The sequence below is a fragment of the Polypterus senegalus genome, chromosome 3, assembly GCF_016835505.1.
Source record: "Polypterus senegalus isolate Bchr_013 chromosome 3, ASM1683550v1, whole genome shotgun sequence".
Classification (NCBI taxonomy): domain Eukaryota; kingdom Metazoa; phylum Chordata; class Cladistia; order Polypteriformes; family Polypteridae; genus Polypterus; species Polypterus senegalus.
In genome coordinates this window covers 306,426,267-306,446,742 of record NC_053156.1, presented here as the reverse complement: position 1 = coordinate 306,446,742, position 20,476 = coordinate 306,426,267, and the positions used below count along the sequence as shown (strand labels likewise).

Sequence of the window (20,476 nt, the reverse complement as noted above, 5' to 3'; positions counted from 1 at the left end):
TCAAATACGAAGCAAAGCATTTAACGTGCGACCTTAATTACGATGGGGTTTGAGAAACTGCTTAATTAAACGATTTTAAGATGAAGTTTATGAGGTTCTACTTTAGTGACAAAATCAACTACGTGATGTTTCCTTAGGAAGCATTAGCGCTCCAGAAATGTGTATTTTTGACACTGCGGCATGTTAAGTAACCGAAGAATATAGAAATATGACAGAAAAGGTGCAATCCCTCCCATCGTGAGTACGGCGGTACAGACATCACGCGAGAGACTCAGATATACTTTAGTTTACTGACGGTTTTACGCGGTTACAGATGGGAAGCTTATGACCGACTCTATCAAGGTGTGGCAGTCTTGATCTACGCAGTCTGCCGTCTGTCGTCACCACGCTGAGAGGACTTGACTGCTTGTTCCATGTATTTCTACCGTCTTCTCCACATGCAGGCCCTCTCTGGTCTCCAAACAAGGACAGTAAACTCAAACCCCATCTCCAACAAGAGCAGCACGATGCCCACACTGCCGTTTGTCCCATTCTCCAAACTAGGAAAGAAGAGGACAGAAGTGTACTACAGTATCCTGTCTTTTAGGCCGACTATACAATCCTCCAGTTGTCTTTGGTTATCTCGTCCAGTGCTTGGCTGTCAATCGTAAATGCTGAGCCCCTCAGCCCCATACGTGGTCTGCCTGTATGAATGAATCCCTAACCGTGTGCATAGAGACAGGGACATTCAAACTTCATATTATAACGTGTGATTCAAGTGCAAATGTCCACATTGAAGTTGACATTTTGTGCTTTTTCCGCACTGTGTGCCTATTTGTTTTTTTTTCTCTGTACCCTCATAGTCTTTTATGTGACACTCAGACGGTGGGCTACGACCCCCCTTTTCACGGTGACTTTGATATGTGACTTCTTTTTTATTTCGGGCACCGTGTGACTTTGTGAACTTCTCCGACACGCTATGTCACTCGATCAGCTTCCTGTTGTTGTTTATTCCACGGTTTAATTAAACAAACAGTACGCTTTGTCTTTGTCTCCACTTGGCATTCACTGAAATTCTTCTATTGTCCCCCGTGCTTTTGCCATTGTCTTTTCACAGAAGGCTGAGCTTAAGGGCGATTTATATTGATTTGCATATTCAAAGAGGCGTAATTCTGGGAGGAGTTGGGGGCGGGACAGCAGGCGAGTGCACGTGTGTTAATTCTCACGCTGACCGGGATTTATGGAACGGAAGAACGTGGAAGTTGGTGAATGCACAGATTCCTGCATCTGGATTTTTCTGTGCGTAAACACATTTCGCCTTTTGTGCTTACGTCGTGTTATAGTGCGAGTTCTACGCACGCCGTCATACATGAGACCCCTGGTGATTTGTGTGATTTCATCTTATTTAATCTCAGCAGCTCTTCTCTCTCTAATTTCCAAATCCCTCAGCACCTCCTTAGTAGTCCCTGTTACCGCTCTGAGGTTATCCACTTGTGAACACCTCAGAAATATGAAAGTTTAGGGCGTCCGCCATTTCACTGTGTGTGTCTTTTAAGCCCCCTTTACTATTCCTGATGCTCTTCACCTCCTCCCTGACTGTTCTCCTAATATTTAAAGAATCTCTTGGGGTCGCCTTATCTGCTATTCCTCTCCAACTGTATTTTAGCCTCTCTGATATTCTTCCTAATGGTTGCCCTCATGTTCTCATATGCTCTACACTTCACTTTGCACTCATTCGTCTTATTTGCTTTATTCGTCAGTTTTTTCCTTTGCGACTTCTTTTTTAAATTTGTATTAATCCACGGTGGAGTTTTTTGTAGTTTCCTATTAATTCCAAATGTAGGTCTGCATCTGTCCTGCAGGACATCTAAAACGTTTTTAAACAGTTTAAACTCACGAGGATGTGATTGATCTCCTTCACCGCACCTCCAGTATTGGAGTACCACATCCAACGATGAAGCTCCGGGCGCCGTAACCAAGGTCCAGCGATCCACAGCCCCTAACCTTTTTCAAAGTCAAGGAACATGGTACCACTATTACCACGGTCACCAGGATTGAGAAATATTCCAAACTCGTTAGGAGCTGCCAGAGGATGGTGTTCAGGCAGAACAAAATGGAAGGAGGGGATGTTTTGGAGGCACCGGTCAAAGTAGGACTCATAGGAAGATGTTGATTGGACAGTCATATTTGTAGCAAATCTTTCGTAATCGCTCCCTCTACACAGAGAAGCCGGGAGCTGCCAGCCGGAATCAAAGTGGAAATGTTTTGGCCAGAAGGACAATGCAGCTTTGCAGTAGCGATGACTTGCGTATGTCACAACCAACCATTTCTTGAATTTTGCACTAAACCTTAAACGTCCTTGTGACTCCTGAGGCAATACACGGATACGTACATTTGGCCAGCACTCCACGTGAGGTAATGTTCAAACGTCAATTGGGACACCCACAAAGGCCCAAGTGTAGGTGAACACACACGCACATGTGACACCACAAGTGACATCACAGTATTAACACGCAGGTGCTCATTAATGCTAAGTGACCCAGAAGACCGGTGGGCCTGGATGGTTGATTGACAGCAACGTGTCACACCGGTATGCTGAGATTTTCATTTGCCCTTCACACTTTACCAGTGCAAGAAGGTTCAAGATGGCACGCGGAGCCTCTTGGCCATTGAATAAGCCGAGCCTTTCAGAAGATAGGAGGGGATCATGGAGTGAGACATGGCATGAAGCTATGGAAGATGACTGGGAACACAACAAGAGTGAATATGCAACTTCAGAAACAGCACAAGAGTAGCCATGGCTGCTTTCAGTAACTGTTACCTTGTGAGGCACCTCCTGCGGTCATAAGCGAGAAGATGATTCTTCTGAAAGGTGGCTGGGGTCACTCATTGATAAATAAACGTGTCCGTTATCAGCCTTTCCATCTCGGTGCTCTTTGCTGTAATTCTTGATGTTGTAGCCTTGTGATGAGTCCTCAGTGTTAGCATCAGAAAAGTCCAAAATGTCATCATGAGTGACAATTTGGGATGCCAGAAAATGGTGACGTCGTTCGTTCCCAAATGTCTACTCCTCATTGGGAGTGCCTGTAGGATGCTTCATGACTACACATCTGGTCCTACTCTATTGTAGTCACACTTCCAATGCAATTCCAAGGAGTCATTCTGACGCTGTTTGTGTATTTATGGTGTCACAGAGGCCATGGGTGGGCTGACTTCCACGCCAGGATGGCTGGTACATTTTTCATGGTTAGGAGGTCAAAACTATGGAAGGTCAGTGGGAGTCTGTCTGCTCCTAAAATGCTGGGTGGCAGCAACCGTCTGGTAGTGCTACTGTGTGGGCAGCTGCAGGGCTTCATAGGGGATGCAGTTTTGATGGGCCCATTGGAGATTTTAGGAGGGGGTCTCCTGCTGACTCAGAAGTGACTACAACACTGACCTACCAGAAGTACCACCGGCTGTGGGCAGAGAAGAGACAAACAGGTGGGTGTTGGGAATAGAGGAGGACAACTCTCACCAAGAGAGGAAGAACAAAAGAAGATGGCTAGTACTGTCTTTATGCTGATGTTCTTTGGAGCCTCTTATGAAGGCACAGCATTTAATAAAAGAGTCTTCTTGAAGAACACTTTGTGTGTTGTGTGCAGCGTTGAGCTGCGTGTGACTGCATGTTTATGATGTTCTGAATGGTCTGAATGGTCTGTGATGGTCTGAATGGTCTGAATGGTCTGTGATGGTCTGAATGGTCTGAATGGTCTGTGATGTTCTGAATGGTATGAATGGTCTGTGATGTTCTGTCGTTTTTGTTGGTGTTTTGAGTAGACAATTAGGAGTTTCAGAGTGCTCTTTACTCATGGCAGGAACTTGAACTTCATGCTTTCAATTCTAGACAATGCCCTGCACCGCTGACAAGAGGAGGAGATGAAGAAAGGTGATGAAGACTCGCCTGTATCTGCAGAAGTTGGATGAAATGCCAGCTTCATTCTGTGCACTCGGGCCTCACTCACTGGCACGTGATGCTGCCTTAAGTCACACACTGGCATGTTACTCCCCTCTGTGTGGCACACACTTGGCATCTCCCAGAGTCTCAACAAAGCCTCGCGCCTCACCCTCTGGCGTGGCATTCTCTGCTCAGGCTGTCTGTCGACTGCAGCTCCTCGTTGTGCCGCTGCAGAGGTAATGGAGTCTTAACTGTCATGTATGAATAAGGAAACTTACCACCATAGCTTCTTGATGTGGTACAATGGCCACCTGACTGAAACACAGTGGCTCAGAAAGTGCTAGTGACAAATAAGAAGCCAAAATACTAAAATACCAAAATGTGGATGAGCCCTGACTGCTCACAGAATCAGAAATCAGTAGTGGCATAGAGAACGTCCCCATTCCTAACCCCTTGTCACTTTCTTCTCGTATGTATCTGTGTGTCTGCGTTAGCTTGTCACGTTATTCTTGTACAGGACACGTCTCCTTAGACCAAGTCAGAGCTGGACAGTCTCAAATCCAAACCTCCACACGGCAGCCCCTCCATTTTCTAACCTGTTTAATCCAGTTTAGGGTCATGGAGCTGAAATCTGCACTGGACGGGGCACCAGTTTGTTGTAAGGCACACTTGGAAAAACAGCAGCAATATGGGATTTCTGTCAAATAAAATGAAGTTCTGCTCAGCAACGACTCCGTTAGGAAAGCAGACACCTTCGGGGATTTTAGTTTGCTGGAAGAAACTTCATTTTGGGATGTAGAATTGAAATTGGAGGAACAAGGACACAGACTGCAGATTCAGAAGGTAAGTAAGTGGACAGATAAGGTACTGTATAAAATGTAGATAGAGTGAAAGGTGCTATATAATAGATAGATAGATAGATAGATAGATAGATTGATAAATAGATAGATAGATAGAGTGAAAGGCACTATATAATAGATAGATAGATAGATAGAGTGAAGGCACTATATAATAGATAGATAGATAGAGTGAAGGCACTATATAATAGATAGATAGATAGATAGAGTGAAAGGCACTATATAATAGATAGATAGATAGATAGAGTGAAGGCACTATATGATAGATCGATAGATAGACAGATAGAGTGAAAGGCACTATATAATAGATAGATAGATAGATAGATAGATAGATAGATAGATAGATAGATAGATAGATAGATAGAGTGAAAGGCGCTATATAATAAATAGATAGATAGATAGATAGAGAGAGCGGAAGGAAGGAGAACAGGAGTTCTTTTCATGGAATTCTGCACCCTTTATTCTCTAAAACTACGGTACCTTTGTACTTTGTGGCCACAGAGTTCTGTTTCAACTTCATCGGCCACAGGACTTGTTTCCAGAAAGCACCAGGCTTGTTTAGATGTTCATTTGCAAACTTCTGACATTGAGTTTTGCGGTACATGATACAGGAAAGATTTTCATCTGACGACTTTTCTTCCAAGAAGGTCACATTTGTGCACAGTAGAACTTTGCAGCGCCACTCCAGAGTTTGCTCAACCTTCCTGAAGATCTTTTTCAGTCAAATGGGGCTTTGATTTGCCAGTTTAGCATTCCTGTGAGCAGATCTCTTGGAAAATCTTCTTGGTCTTCCTCTTAACTGTCATTTTTTGTGATATGAACTGAGAAAATGGCTTTGCTATCTTCTTGTTGCCTTCTCCTGCTGTTTCAGCAGTGCAGTTCTAGGCAGCTGCTTAGAGGAGGCCATGCCCGCTGATTGTTGGACCAAAGTCTGAGTGTTCATGCAGCTTTGACATTTGCATCACCAGCCCTTCCTAATGGAGACTGAGAACAAACCAGAGCCCTGAGGAGCTCATGAAGGTCTGAGAGCTCAGATGTCTTGGAGTGCACAAACGTTTGCATGGTCCTCTTTTCCTTTATTTTACCGTATATTTGCCCAAAACAGAAATAATGCAGTAATCTTTTTTAAAATGCTGAAAAGAAGGTTTCATCTTCAACTTCATGCCTTTTTGGAGGAGATCAGTTCAACTTCTACTCACTTCACAATTCACAGTAATGGAAATTTCCACCAGGAGCCCAGACCTTTGCATGGCACTGTAGATATGAAAGGCGCTATATAAAAGAAGCCATTTATTAATAGTTTTAACTGATGAGCGGGTGTGAATAACGCATAAGCTGGAACTTCCCGTCTACGGCTGACGTCTTCAGTCGCCTTTTGTATTACGAGTGGGTGAAGTAGCACCACATGAGTATCGATTGGCACAGAACACACGTCTGTGCAGCAATTCAACAACGAGGGGGAGAGCGCGGCACGGTAAGAGTCGTGCAGCAGTCCAGAAAAGCTACAGGGCACCTGAAGAAAAGGCGCGCAGACAGACAGCTTCAGGGGGACAGACGTGTGGGGTTCTGATTGGGTCTCCAGAGTCAAGTGAAATTCAAACTGGCATGTGCCCATCAACATGTGCCACACGTCTCAGTGAGTAGAACCTCATAGTGAAACTTCTGCTAGAAATGAGTTGTTTGTGGCGTCCATTGGTGTCTGATTAATGATTTCATTTTATTTCACTTTGTTGTGTTGTTCGATCACATGTGCATTATGTTAATTAGGGGCGGGGTTTCCTCCGGTGCAGCAGTTGTTTTGCTAGTAAAGGTTCAGAAGGTTCAGAAGAAGTAACCAGGAGAACTGAGATTTAGATTAGATTAGCTTAGATCGAGAAAAACGATTCAGAATCGAGGCGTCCACCTCACCGTTACTAGAATGTGACGTAGCAAGGATCACAGAAGTGGCGGATTCCAAAGTTATTCCAACGGCACAAGGACCAAAGGCTTGTTTTACAATTCATCAGTTTGGATAAGGAAGCGACATTGCCAAAGACAAACTCCCAGAGACTCGAAGCAAGCACAGCACGAAACGAGGCGCCCATACCTACGCAATATGGCGGTGATTGTGGTGGAAGTCTCAGGTAGATGAACTAGCAGTCGATTCATGACCTACAGCCCTCAGAAGGCCCACAAAGGTATGAAAAGACATCAGCTGACCTCAGAAAGGATGGCATCAAACCATCAACGAGAGCGTCAATGTAACAGCAGACACCCAAATCACCTGTGGCCACAGCTTCAGTGCCATGGCGTTGGCTCCGCACTCTTCGGCTTCCTCTCCCCAGGCTCTGACTTCATCCTGGTCGTCTGGCTCTACTGTAGGCTCCCGAATCATTCAGCTCATGTTTTACCAGTTTTGAATTAGAGAGTTGGTTTCTCTGCAGTGTGCTGGCGCCCTGTGCTGGCGCCCTGTGCTGGCGCCCTGTGCTGGCGCCCTGTGCTGGCCGGGATTGGCTCCAGCAGACCCCCGAGACCCTGTAGTTAGGATATAGCGGGCTGGATCACGGAGGGAGTTTGTTTCTTTGTTTCCTGGGTGCTGTTGAAGGTTCTTGTCACTTGTGCCCTCTCAGATGAGCTCAAATTGGGCCAGTGTAGCTCATAAGGATTCACACAGCGCCCCCTTGTGTCCAGTCCTGGGTAGTGAACTCATTCTGGGAAAGAAACAAAGAAACAAAGTCATCAGCTTCTGTAGCCTCAAGTTCAACAAGAGGCTGCACAAAACACCCAAGGAAAAACGCACCAAAGGGGCCGAGGACATTGGTCTTCATCATCGCCCCTCCATCTGGACAGTGAAGAGGAGCGATTAGGAAGGCTGAAAGATGTTCGAGTGTATGACGTGTGGAGTACGAGATAAAGGGAGGTTGAGCTGAACTCATATGACGCAGTAGTGAGGTGTCACCTGGAGGGCCGTGTCCAGTTTACAAAACAGACATAGCAGCACAAGAGAAAGTCCAGAGGAGAAAAGAAGGACTGAGAGTTTCGAGATACGAGGAGAGACAGAAGGAGTTGAAGGTCTGAGATACTAAGGAGGCTAACAGCACGTCAGGTCATATTGCGCTCCCAAGTGTCAAGGAGGGTCACGCGTGAGCTATACATTGTACATGAGACGGAGCGACAGCACATGATGGCTGGGGTCTCAGTACGTACCCCCAGTTAGTTACACTTAGTGTAGGAAAGTACAGTTCAACAAGAGTAAAGGCCACGGTGATACTGGAGTAACAAAGTCCATCACCATCACTTGCTACTTCATACTTGGTGGTGGCCACCAGGGGGAGCTGCTGGGAATTAAGTACAGAGCGACCAGCCTGGTCCGGCCGAACCCGGAGATGGCAACCAGAAGAACTCCAGGGATGACAGCAGGGAAGGATTAGGAGACACCCTGAAGGCTGGACGTCCTGTTTCAGAAGTCATTTGCATAATCGGCTTTTTTGAAAGGATGAGAGGACAGCAATGGAGAATAAAGACCAGCGGACTAATAAAACAGACCGCGTACAGTAAAAGGAGCCGCGGCTACAAAGAGCAGTCTAGAAAGGCGAGGGTCAGCGAACGTCTCCGGGGACGGGAATCCTGCAGCGCTCTCGGTGACAACTCGCGGACCCGGGGAGCTCCCATTTACAACCACACAAGCTTTCGTTGGCCGGCTTCTCCAATTCATCCACCCAGTAGAAGACTGTGGACTCTGGTGTGAACGTCGTCACGAGGCGCTGGGCCGCACACTCGTTCACACTTAGAGGGCTGTTGGGTCTTTCAGTTTTAAACATCTCTATCACGTACTCTGTAGATGTCCACGTGGCTGTTTGAAGCAGATATGGCGGGACACTTCAGGGGGTCACTTTGGGCTCCTCTTGAATAGGAACGTGAGGGGTGTGATCGGCCCGTTTCAGGTATCGGGTCTGACACGTTACATCATTATCCACAGTCAGTCTCCTACAGCAATGAAGATGGAAGTGGTGACCTCGGAGACCAAGTGCCCTACATGTCTTTGTGATACCCGAGACCCACAGCCACGGTCACCTTCTGGGGACACGGATACTGGCAATGGACCAGGGTTAAGACTTTAAGATCTGAACACTGGCACCGAATTCAAGTGTACAAAGTGTGCCAGACATGAACCCAAAAATAAAACCCTTAACAGCGTCCCTTAAAACTAATTGGTGTCTGTTTCCTGCAGAGGCATTAGCTCTCTTGGTAATGCGTCCTTTTAAAATTGTGGCATATTAAATAATTAAACAGCATCATAATATCCCTCCCATCGTGATTACGGCGGCACAAGATATCTTTTAGCTTACATTTACTGACGGTTAACGCGGTTACAGACGGGGAGGCGCATGGACAGACTTAATCCAGGTGGGAAAGTCAGCCATTTTCTCGTCACCACGCTGGGAGGTTTTTCTTCGAGTTTTGTCGATTCCGCCTCTAAGGGTCTGGCTGTTGTCCAAGCCTTTATAACGTCTTGCTTCACTTGCTGGTCTTCTGTCTTCAAACAAGGGCTGAACTTCTCCACAAAATACAGAAATATCGCAGTGCTTACATGCCGATTCTCATTCTCCCGATAAGGAAAGAAGATTTGTGCTGAGGGCGGCACGGTGGCGCAGTGGGTAGCGCTGCTGCCTCGCAGTTAGGAGACCCCTAAGGGTTCGCTTCCCGGGTCCTTCCTGCGTGGAGTTTGCATGTCCTCCCCGTGTCTGCGTGGGTTTCCTCCCACAGTCCAGAGACATGCAGGTTAGGTGGATTGGCGCTTCTAGATTGGCCCTGGTGTGTGGGTGTGTGTGTGTCCTGCAGTAGGTTGGCACCCTGCTCAGGATTGGTTCCTGCCTTGTGCCCTGTGTTGGCTGGGATTGGCTCCAGCAGACCCCCACGACCCTGTGTTCGGATTAAGCGGGTTGGAAAATGGATGGATGGATTTGTGCTGACAGAGGACAGGAATACCTAACCTGTGTTTCAGATGACTATACGAGCCTCCAGTTGTCTCTGGCTGTCTAATCCAATGCTTGGCTAGCAATTCTAACTGCTGAGCCCCCGTGTGCCACAGTTAACATGTGAATAAAACTCTTCACAGTATTGTCCAGCTACAGTGACATAAAGTAAAATGTAGTATTAGTGTCTTTGGGTGTTCAATAAGTCGGAAATCCAGCAGGTGGAGAAGTAAAACTCTCTGTCTGTCTGTCTGTCTCTTTGGGACACCAGGAGGCGCCCTTATGCAACCATCCATCTGCCAGCTCAGCATGCTTAGCGGGAATCCAACTTGCCATCTTTGCCAGTCACCACAGCTCCCAGGGTGGCAGGCCCTTCCATGGATGCCACTGCATTTCTGCCCCATCGTTCTACTTGTAATGGTGGTCTCTCTCTGTCCTGCCCGCTCGGCATAGGGGATTCATGGCCACGACCCAGAACCTGCACGCAGCCCTCGGTTTTTGTCTTTTAGTTTGTGCCACCCTTCCCATCCTCACTTCTCCATCAAGTGATCACGTCTTCCAAGCCAATTCTCTCTTAACAGACGTCCTTCATCAGAAACGTCTTTCTTTCCTTCTTTGTGCCAACCTGCTCCACTTCATTCCAGCTGACCTGCAGCCAGCGCCGCACAGCAATCTGCACATTAAGCCGACGTATGGTTTTCTATGTGAGCTGCACACCCCGACACAAGCTAAAAATGAAAGAGAATTCCACCCATTGTCTTATATCAAAACCAAATGGTGCCAGAAACGGCACAGGAATCTAAAAGTCCTCACACCCACAAGCACAAAACATCCTTCAAAAATGTAAAGGACAAGCACACTCATACAGTAACAAGAAGAAGGAAAATTAGATGAGAATGAATGGGGGAGGCGGCACGGTGGCGCAGTGGGTAGCACTCCTGCCTCGCAGTTAGGAGACCCGTCTGGGTTCGCTTCCCGGGTCCTCCCTGCGTGGAGTTTGCATGTCCTCCCCGTGTCTGCGTGGGTTTCAGTCCAAAGACATGCAGGTCAGGTGCATTGGCGATCCTAAATTGTCCCTGGTGTGTGCTTGGTGTGTAGGTGTGTGTGTGCCCTGCGGTGGGCTGGCACCCTGCCCGGGGTTTGTTTCCTGCCTTGTGCCCTGTGTTGACTGGGATTGGCTCCAGCAGACCCCCGTGACCCTGTAGTTAGGATATAGCGGGTTGGATGGATGGGGGAAGCACAGCACAGCAGCTCTTACTCAACATAACGACAGGAGACGCCTGGATCTGAACGTTCGAGTGCATTTTATTCAGTGAAGTGTAAATTCTCCTTCAATCGGCCGTCGTCTCCGCTGTTTGCTGTTGCTTCGTCAGCTGGGGAAGTGCCAAGACATGAAGACCCCGCCCACATCTTCTCCGGCCACACCCCTTGTGCTTTGGCTCCTCCGTGATTTGGGGCTGCCATTTGTGAACTCCTTCCTGTAGACGCCTCGCCTAACGAAGGTACGACAGCAACGTCTCATGTCATTTTCTTTGATTCTTTCTCTACTGGTAATTTGCTCTTCTCGCCATAAAGGATCTTTAAATTGCCTAATGGTTGGCGCCCTGGGCTCGCTCTTTGTTCTTCACTGTTAATGTTTTGTCACTTGCTGTTCCTCTAAGGAGCTGACGGACCCTCTGTCTAAGACTTCAGATACCTTAGCATCGTCACTAAGGTGTTTGCTGAATTACGGCTGCAGTTGTGTGGCTCCTGTCTTGGATTCTTCTTGATTTTGGTTTCTGGTTATTGAATTCCCTGCCCTCGTCTACAGTTTTGATTTTGGCCTTTCTGAATTTTACAAACGCTTTCTTTCTAAACTTCTAAAATTCTAAACAAGCAGCAATCATAGAGAAGCAAATTATAAGAGCAGATTAAGAGGGGATTCCAGATTACGGGTTTGTAGCTGACGTCTTTCACTTCAGATTCAGGGGTTTTATTAGTCGTGAAGCACATCGGACTCTTCTGGTTTAACATTTAGGAACTCGGAGTTTGTCTTATTTCTTCATTCCATTGTTTCTTCTTTTATAAATGCTTGGGTGAAATGTTTGTCCAGTTTGTTTGCCGTTTCCTTCTCATTTTCAGCGATTTCCCCTTAAATTCTCTTTTATCGTCTTTTCAGTTCCTCTTTTGACCTTTCAGAAGCTTTTTTTGATCCCTTGCTGGCATTTCCAGATTTTTTATTTGGCTCACATCACCCCCTGGTTTTAATCAGAGCCAATTCCTCCTCCTCTTCCTCTTCCTCCTCCTCCTCAGTCAGCAAGCCCCCATGCAGACAGCCCATAACATTTGCCCCTCTTCCAAAATCTGAAAGATCAGATCGTGCAGCCAGCAGACTTGCCACCTCGGTTCTGACCTCCAAGACCATCAGCTTGTTGCTGGAGTTGGGTTAAGATGGCAGCAGATATGCCCACAGTGTCACTTCCTTGGTGGAGGAAGTCCTTCTTGTAAGTTTTGGCTCCGTTTGGACATAGATGAAGACCTGACAGAGAGTTTATGATGGTCTGTGGTGATGTTCCTGGGCAGTAGGCTCTGGCACATTGGGGGACACGCTGGCGAAGCCACACAGGGCACTTGAGATAAGCCACTCATGCCCCACCATGTCACCCTCTTTCTTCAGTTATAATGATTATATTTATATTTTTCTACTTTTTCCTTCATACCAATAGACTTTAAGGTGCCTGAGGATGGGGTCTGCCATTTTGGGCAGTGATCTCAAGAGGGTTGGCATACTTTGATTAACACACACTTTGCTGGCGTTTGGCCCAGGACTGTTTTTTGACTTTCATTTCCGTTTCATCCTCTCATTGCCATCAAAACGAGCAGAACATCTCCGCTGTCTCACGTGCAGCGGGTTACGAAGCGGACTGACCGCACATCGAAAACAGAAGAGCTCATTCCTGGTAGCTCACTGGAGTTCGCTGACAATCTGGTCGACCTTCCTCAGCTTCCAGTCCTCTTTCCACTTCTGCCGCTCCGCCTCCCATCGCTGCCAGGCCTCTTCCCACTGCCGCCTCTCCTCATCCCAGTGGTGGCGCTCCAGCTGGCACTGCTGGGGATTCACCCCCTGGCGCTCCCGCAGACCCTCCCACTGCTGCCGGAGCTCCTCCAACTGCTGCCAGATCTCATCGGTCAACGGATGGGATTTGCTGACTTCCTCCTCGTCCTCCTCGTCCTCCTCATTGAGCCGCCGTGTCTGCTCCTGGTGCTCCAGCTCCTGCACCTCCTGCAGTTGCTCCTTGACCCTACGCAGATGCTCCTTCTCTTTCAGCCATTGCTCCTCCTCCCTCAGTCGCTTGTCCTCCTCCCTCAGGCGCCGTTCTTTCTCCTTCAGCTCGTCTCTCTTCTTCAGCAGCTGCAAGCCCCATTCCACCAGCTCCTTCACCACATCCATGTTGTTGGTGTTGTCCTTCTCCATCAACTCTGGGCCATCAGGGGATAAAAGAACAAAGAAGAAGATTAGGGAAGGAAGCCAGAGAAGAGCCCCAGAAAATGTTAATGAATCACTGATATGGTAGCCAGATGAAGAAAGAAACGACCAACAGTGATAGCAAGGCAGAGAGAGATGAACGTTAACAAGGAAGTTGATCTGAAAGGGCACGAGACGAACAATCATTAACCAAAACCCAAATGAAGGAGGCCATTAACGTGATTATGAGTTGTATTGTTTGTGACAGATGTTTGTCTGATTTATCGTATCCCGTAAATGTAAATGTTGCTTATGCTCACCAGATGAGGCCGACTCTCAGTACTCAGTACAGTACTTGATTCAGATGGACAGCACGGTCATCTATTCTAGCGGGATCTGTCGCTCTCCTATGCACGGACACAGCAATCAGGCAGGGTCGTGCCCATTTCTACCCATCGATGCCAGGCGCTTACAGTGCGCACGTGGTCGCCATGGATTTGCTTCTGCTGTGAGCCGCTCCAGCGCTGGGAGCTGATAGGTGGACTTCCACAGGGGTGGCAATCACACTTCGGGACCCTCTTCGGCGTATCATCCCATTGGGGGGGGTCCGAATGGAGTTTGGAAACCTTACAATGCGCGGAGCACAAGGTGGTGGTCGCCACTCCTGAGCCTTCCCCTCACCCTGCTCGGGTTCAAATGCTTGTCTTGTGTTGTCTTCTTCATTTTTGACTCTTGTATTCATTTAACATCTGCTTATTCTGTTTACGCCTTGTGTGTTTTCTGGGTGGTCCCCAGGAGGCAGAACCACCTGTCCATCGCCAGTGTTATAAAGGCAGGCAGGAGCAGCACACGACTCCTTGTCATTCTTTTTATTGTGCGAGGGAGCGCTGAGGGTCTTTTCCTTGGCCATATTGTGATTTTGGGATTCTTTTGACCTGTGCTCGGTTATTTGGCTGTGTTTTCTGGATTTGCACGGGGGGCTTGTTTGGCTTGGACGTCCCTGCTGTGCTTCTTGTGCTCTTCAGAGCTTCACTACGTGACAGGGCCGATTTTTGAAAATACTGACTATATTTTACTTATAAAGATTCTGTTCCCCTCTGTGATGCTGGCTATGCATATTAATGGGATTTACTTTTCCAGTGGCCATTTTTGATGCTGTTCTGCACTTATGTGCTTTGGGACTCACAAGCTTCTTAACACGCCTCTGACAATCATCTGAGAAGGCTTTCTTAAACACAGAGAGCGAGAGCTGAAGTTTCAAATGAAGGTGGGCAGCGAAACGTGAACGATGTCTGGAGTGAGAGTGGATACCAGGCAGAGGTGGCATCACCAATCGGCATTCAGCAGTAGGCCTGAGTGCTCGAGAAGGAGCAGAGAACCTCCAATTGTCTCCATACGTGTCTCCGGGTGCTGACCATCAAGGGTTAAAGTGTGATGCTACAGGGAGCCAATTCTCAGAGATTATTTTTATGGTTTTCACTATTTATTTATATACACCCCTCTTATTGAATGCCTTCTGTTCTTATTAACTGCTAGCTTTTGCACTTCACACTCTTAGAAAGCCTTTTAATCAGAGCCTCTTGATCTTTGACCCCATTCTGCTGCTACCCCATGTAAAAGACTCAAAAGAATCAATGAGAAGACCAATGTAAGCCTGAGTAGCAGACGTTGCGACTCCAAGGGTCCATTCATCAGTAACTTGAAAGGATGCCAGAAGTGCCCACGAATCACACACTCATTTCATTTAAAGTGTGTAGTTCAGTCATCTCACTCCTGGTGCTGAGGTGGCACCATACGTGTGTCAGTAAAGGTATTCTCACCATCCTGAACTGGCTTTGGGAATTTTGTGACCTGAAAAGAGCAGTGACATGTGCCCACCACCTTGGCTGAGTCAACACCAGTTGGGTGGCTGCATGTTGAATCATCTGTACCAGCTTTGTGACACGTGTTGGTCATCCTGCCAGCAGAGGGCTGTGGTGGCCCAGCCATGATAAGACCAAAGCCTGGACCAGGAGTTGTGCTGTACACTCTGTCTGATCTATAGAGAGTGGACCAGCAGGACTGAGAGACCATAGGAAGATGGCCCACCACCCCAAGGACCATGTGGCTACAGTCTCTTGGTCTTGCAGATATTGTAGAAGTCTTGTAAAAGTTCTGAAGTTTGAGCTCTTGTTTCTGACCCTTGACTTTTGCCTCTCGGTTCTGACCTCTGCCTGGTTGGACTCCCCATATCTTCCTGTTTTCCAGTCCCTTGAATGTCATTTCAACTACAAGAATCCACAAATGTGGACAAGGGCAGGCGTGTCATGGCAGTTCAGATATTGTCACAGCAACCATTCGCCAATTGAAAAGGCATTGAGGTATTTTCAGAATAAAACAGAACTTCAAATTGTTCAAAATCCAAGTCCAAAAGATCAAACAAAGACATTCTAAGGGCTGGAAGTCGTTCAGAAAAGCAGGGTAACTCCACACCAGCAGAGCTGAATATGCCAAAGCCAGAAGGAAGTCAACGACGCAGAGAAGTCCTCGACGTCTCGGCCACCGACCTGTGGCTTCTGCGGCCTTTACATGGGGGGTCTGATGGCCGTCGTCCTACCTGCACACCTGCCCGCTGCCCCCTTGTTGAGCAAAAACACCAAACTAACTTAAATGGCCAACAGCGCTGATGGATTCCTTGAATTGTTTCCTTGGTTCGCTGTTGTTTTGGTCTACTTATCTGTATCTTCAGACGTCCATTTTTATTTCTTGGTTTGGCTTTGGGAAGCGGTCTAGTTTTTGACTCTTTGTCTAACTTTTGACTGCGTCTCTTCTCCCGGATACGATTAAAATCGATTTGCGTAAAAACGAACCGTCAAATAAACGATCATTTGAAACAACAGAACGTTCAGATCAACCAAAGGTTGCGTCCCACTGTTGGTCCTGCGCCATCTGCCTTGCATTTCTTATTCTCGTTTCGACTTCACGTCCCACCCTCAAAACTTTTGGAAAGCCTTGCAGGAATCATAAAGCCTGTTGGTGTTGTGCCGTCACGTCTGTTCACATATTGGGTCAATCTTAGGGTGTCTGAGCCCACAGATTTGAATTCTGGGTGAGTCCCCTGCAAGTTGCATTATTTTTGAGGACGTATTGAGCCCCATTTTTATTCACAATGGCCACTGCTATTTTGTTTTCAGGACACGATGACAGGGGGTTGTGACCTGTCAGTCGACGTGAGGGGTTGAAAGTTCACTTCCTTATCCGAACTGCGGATTCCAACCCTAAATGTTGTCTTTGCTTCTTTTCGACTTCAGTTTGTGTCTCTTGCTTTGGTGTTTTGCTTGGTGCTCTTTGACCCCCAGTTCTGACCCTTCTTTTTGGCCACCGGGCATCTCCTGGTTTATCCCATTAAAGGTTTCTTGCCTTTCTGCTGACTAATGGCAGTCAAGGCAGGTCTTGGCCTACACTCTCCAAAGACCAGGAGTGAAAATGGGAGAGGAGAACCGTTAAAGCCCCTGGCTCACTCAAATTCTCCTACACCAGCTTTATTTGGTCATTTTTTTATTTTGGGAAGGATATCTTTTCCCTTAAAAGAAGTTATTTACGGTCATGGAGATTCGTGGTTACGTATTTCAACTGTATGTAGTGCCTTGTGAAAGTTAGGCTTAGGCTTATTTTCGTGTTGGTATTTGAAGATATCGTTGATGCCACTTTGTTCTATTTGAACATTGCCATTTTGTCCTCAGCCGGGGTCATGCCCACTCAGAGGTCGTTTCCTATGTCAATTCCACAATGGTCTAAGTAGCGTCCAAGGGGGAAACTGGGAGAAGAGCGTAGTCAGAGCCATAAAAAAGGTACAAACCTTAAGGTGAAGCCAAAATCAAATGTAAAACACCACAGGCAAGAGTGGAACAAAGCAGAATGACTGAGTGACACAAACCTGAGGGTGACAAACGCACGCAGATAGAGAAATGAACTCGGAGGTGGAATTTGAAGCCCTTCATGTTGTAACCATGGCTCATGACCCCTAATGACACAGGTGTTGCTCTAACGACGGGGTGACAAAATATTGTCATTTGTAAATAACCAAGGTGGTGCTAATATCAACAAACTAACAGAGGATCCGAATCTGGGACAAAGCACCCGGAGCAAGAGCAGGAAGAGGGTCTGGACAGGCCATCACAACAAGAGCAAGCCCACATGGGTCAAAAGTAAAGAGAAGCATAAAGAACATCACGACACAGGACTTGAAAAGGAGAGCTGATTCACGAGACGCAGGCAGGTTAGCTGATGGCATGGCGGTCAAGGCTTTGGATGTCAGACTCTGAGGTTTGTGGGTTCAAATGCCACTGATGACATAACCGTGTGACCAAGTGACCTCATCTGTGAAATGGAACCAATCGCATCTCAAATTGTAAAAGGCATCGGCCACATCAACAAACAAATTGAAATCAAGTCACACGCAAAAGCCACAGCAGACACTCATAGCACATGACAAGACGAACAGTGTGAACAAGGAATAAGCCATCGGGTGAAAGCTTCACAAAAACAGTGACAGTCGTGACAAGAGGTGGCTCAGAGGCTTGGTAAGCAAAAGAGGTGGCTGGGATTTGATGCCTTGCTGTCTGAAGTTGATTCTGCCATCCTGCAGATAAAACCAATCGATCCACAGAAGAAGTCAAGGGTTAAAAACAGAGCTTAATATCGACACCCACCTTGAAAGAACAAATCTTCTGTACAACAAAAGGGCACAGGGTGCCAGGCTGACTCTCACTCCGGGACGTCTCTAAATGATGGTCTTGTGCTCTCAGCTGGCACGACACCTCCGACATTCAAACACCAGCTGCTATTGGGTGAGATCCACACGCGCCACTTCTTACATACAACTTCACAATAAGCTCCGCCTGCCATGGTGGGTGTGGCCTTCACAGATGGGTGTGCCCAGATGCATCCATGCATTCACATTGGCTTACAATCGTCCTTAAGAAGACGTCCTGTGACTTCCTGTCATGGCAGGACTGAACCAATTGGCTGGAGTGGGGTGGGCAGATTTGAACATTGGATCGATTTTGACGTGGACAGGCCAAAATAACTTCAAGGCAAGAATGAAGGTCCCTAAAGTCCTGCTCTCCGATTGCGTGTGTCTTAGTTTACAGGTCTACAGGGGGTCTCCATGTTCATGTTGAGCTATTCTTTGGAAGTGACAGCCAAGACTGGGCAACACAACAGAGGACTCAAAGCTGTGGCAGTCCTAAAACAGATCTACGTGCCCAGGCCCTCGTGCCCATGTCGGGGCAACTCACTTTATTCTTAGGCCAGCATCCTTGCACTCACAATATGTGCGGTGGATATTCATGGTGGTCTTGTAAGGCTGGCCGAGTCGGGAGGTCACTCAGCTTGGAGACCCAATCTGGGATTGCACACCCACTGATATCAGCCACTTTCTCAGCCATTTATCTCGGCTCCTTCCTCCTCTTTGCATTTCCATTCCTCCCACTGCGTCCTTCTGCTGTGTCCTGCTCTTCTTCTCGCCCACCCATTTCTCCCATTTCACTGATCCCTCTTGCCTTGATATGCTGTCTGCCCCCTCTCCACTGGGCCTGCACCCTCCTGCCCATGCCTTTCTGAAGCGCCACATGTCATGTTTCATCCAGGGTTCCTCCCCGACTGGGGTTCAAAGTCTTGTTTTACGTCTTATTTCTTCATTTCTCTGTCATGTACTTATGTTAATGAGGCCCTTGGTGACTGTGTGAATTATTCTTTGTTTTTGATCTTGTCACGTGTCACGTGTTTTGTGTGGCGGGCCACCTGCCAATCACTGCCCTAGAAATCCAGAGGGTGTCCCCCTTGGCTCCTGTGGCTCTTTTTGGTAAGTTCACTTGTGCTTTATTGTACGTTTTGTGATTTTTTGACCTTGTGCTCCATTCCTTTTGATTGCATTTTTGTTTTAGGACCTTTATAGCGAGTTGGATAATGGATGGATGGATGGACCTTGTTCACCTGGATTGTCTTTTGTTTGCCCCAGCTCCATTTTGTGCTTTACAGAGCATCTTCATTCTTGTTACAAGCATTTCTGTGGAAATAAACCTTTATTTTTATGAAGATTCTGTGTTGCCCTTATATCTAAGTTGGTGTTTAGCAGTATACCCACCTCTACTTGGCATTTTTGGAACTTTTTGGGATTTATGTGCTTTGGACCTCCATGACAGTATACGGTCTATGGACCAAGCTTAGGACAAACGAAAAGGAAATGTGGATAAATGTCAGTCCCTCTTGTGCTACTACCAATGCTAAGGTAAGGCTCTTTCAAAATAGGCTCAGCAACCCTCCTGAAATTCACGGCTTATTCTCGCCTTTCACTTCTCTCCTCAACCCCTCAACCTCCTTGACTGTTGATGACCTTCAGACCCTTTGTCTGTCATCGGCTGTCAAATCTCTCTGGCCAGCTCGCTCCCTCGTGAACACAGCACAGCCTTCTCCTCTTACTCTTCCCTCCAGCACGGAGGTTTCCAAGCTCCTCTCTAGTCGTCCTACCACCTCTTCCCTTGACCCTGTCGCTCACTCATTTCTGCACTTACACACTCCTCTCCTCAAGAAGCCCACTCTCGACCCATCTCAGCTAGAGAGACCCGTGTATCTCCACTCCTTTCTATGAAAAACACTGGAAGGTGTTGTCTCTAATCACGTCTCTTACTTTCTTGTAATAAGTCAGGAGTCATGAAGGGCCACTCCACCGAGACTGCTCTGTTTGTCATTGTTGCCATGTTATGGCAGGTCAGAGCCACCAAGAAGTCATCTGTGCTCATCCTGCTAGATCTCCTCTCTGCCTTTGACACGGTCAATAATCAGATTCTCCTTGCCACCCTCCCTGACCTTGGCATCACTGGAACTGCCCTAAGGTGGTTTCAATCTTACTTTTTGGGCAAATCCTGCTGTGTGTCTTGGCGTGGGAAGATATCAAGGGTGCACCAGACAAGCACGGGGTGCCCCAAGTATCAGTGCGAGACCCTTTCTCTATTTTGCTCTATATACACATATCCTCACTAGGCCCTATCATCAAGTCCTGTGGTTTCTTTTATTAACACAAAGATGATGATGATGATGATATGCAGCTGTACCTGTCATTCCTTCCAGGGTACCACATGGCATCAGCTGGAATCTCTGCATGTCTCACTGATATTGCAACCTGGATGAAGGAAGACCACCTCCAGCTCAACCTGGCAAAGGTAAACCTTCTTTTTATCCCAGCTCATCCATCTATTCAACGCTCCATCTCCATTCAGCTCTGCTCATTGTCACTAACACGTGCCAAGTTGTACAGAGACGTCTG

At 47.2% G+C, this 20,476-nt stretch overlaps 1 protein-coding gene across 1 annotated transcript; it reads right to left on the bottom strand.

The window, feature by feature from the left end:
* Window positions 1-12,566: 12,566 nt before the first annotated feature.
* Window positions 12,567-20,459, bottom strand: LOC120526422 (golgin subfamily A member 6-like protein 2). The gene is made up of 2 exons (XM_039749595.1): window positions 20,265-20,459; window positions 12,567-13,184 (listed from the first exon to the last, which is right to left on the bottom strand). Exons 1-2 carry the CDS (start codon window positions 20,311-20,313, stop codon window positions 12,670-12,672), a joined length of 564 nt encoding a protein of 187 aa, XP_039605529.1. The 5' UTR covers window positions 20,314-20,459; the 3' UTR covers window positions 12,567-12,669.
* Between the last annotated feature and the right edge of the window lie 17 nt (window positions 20,460-20,476).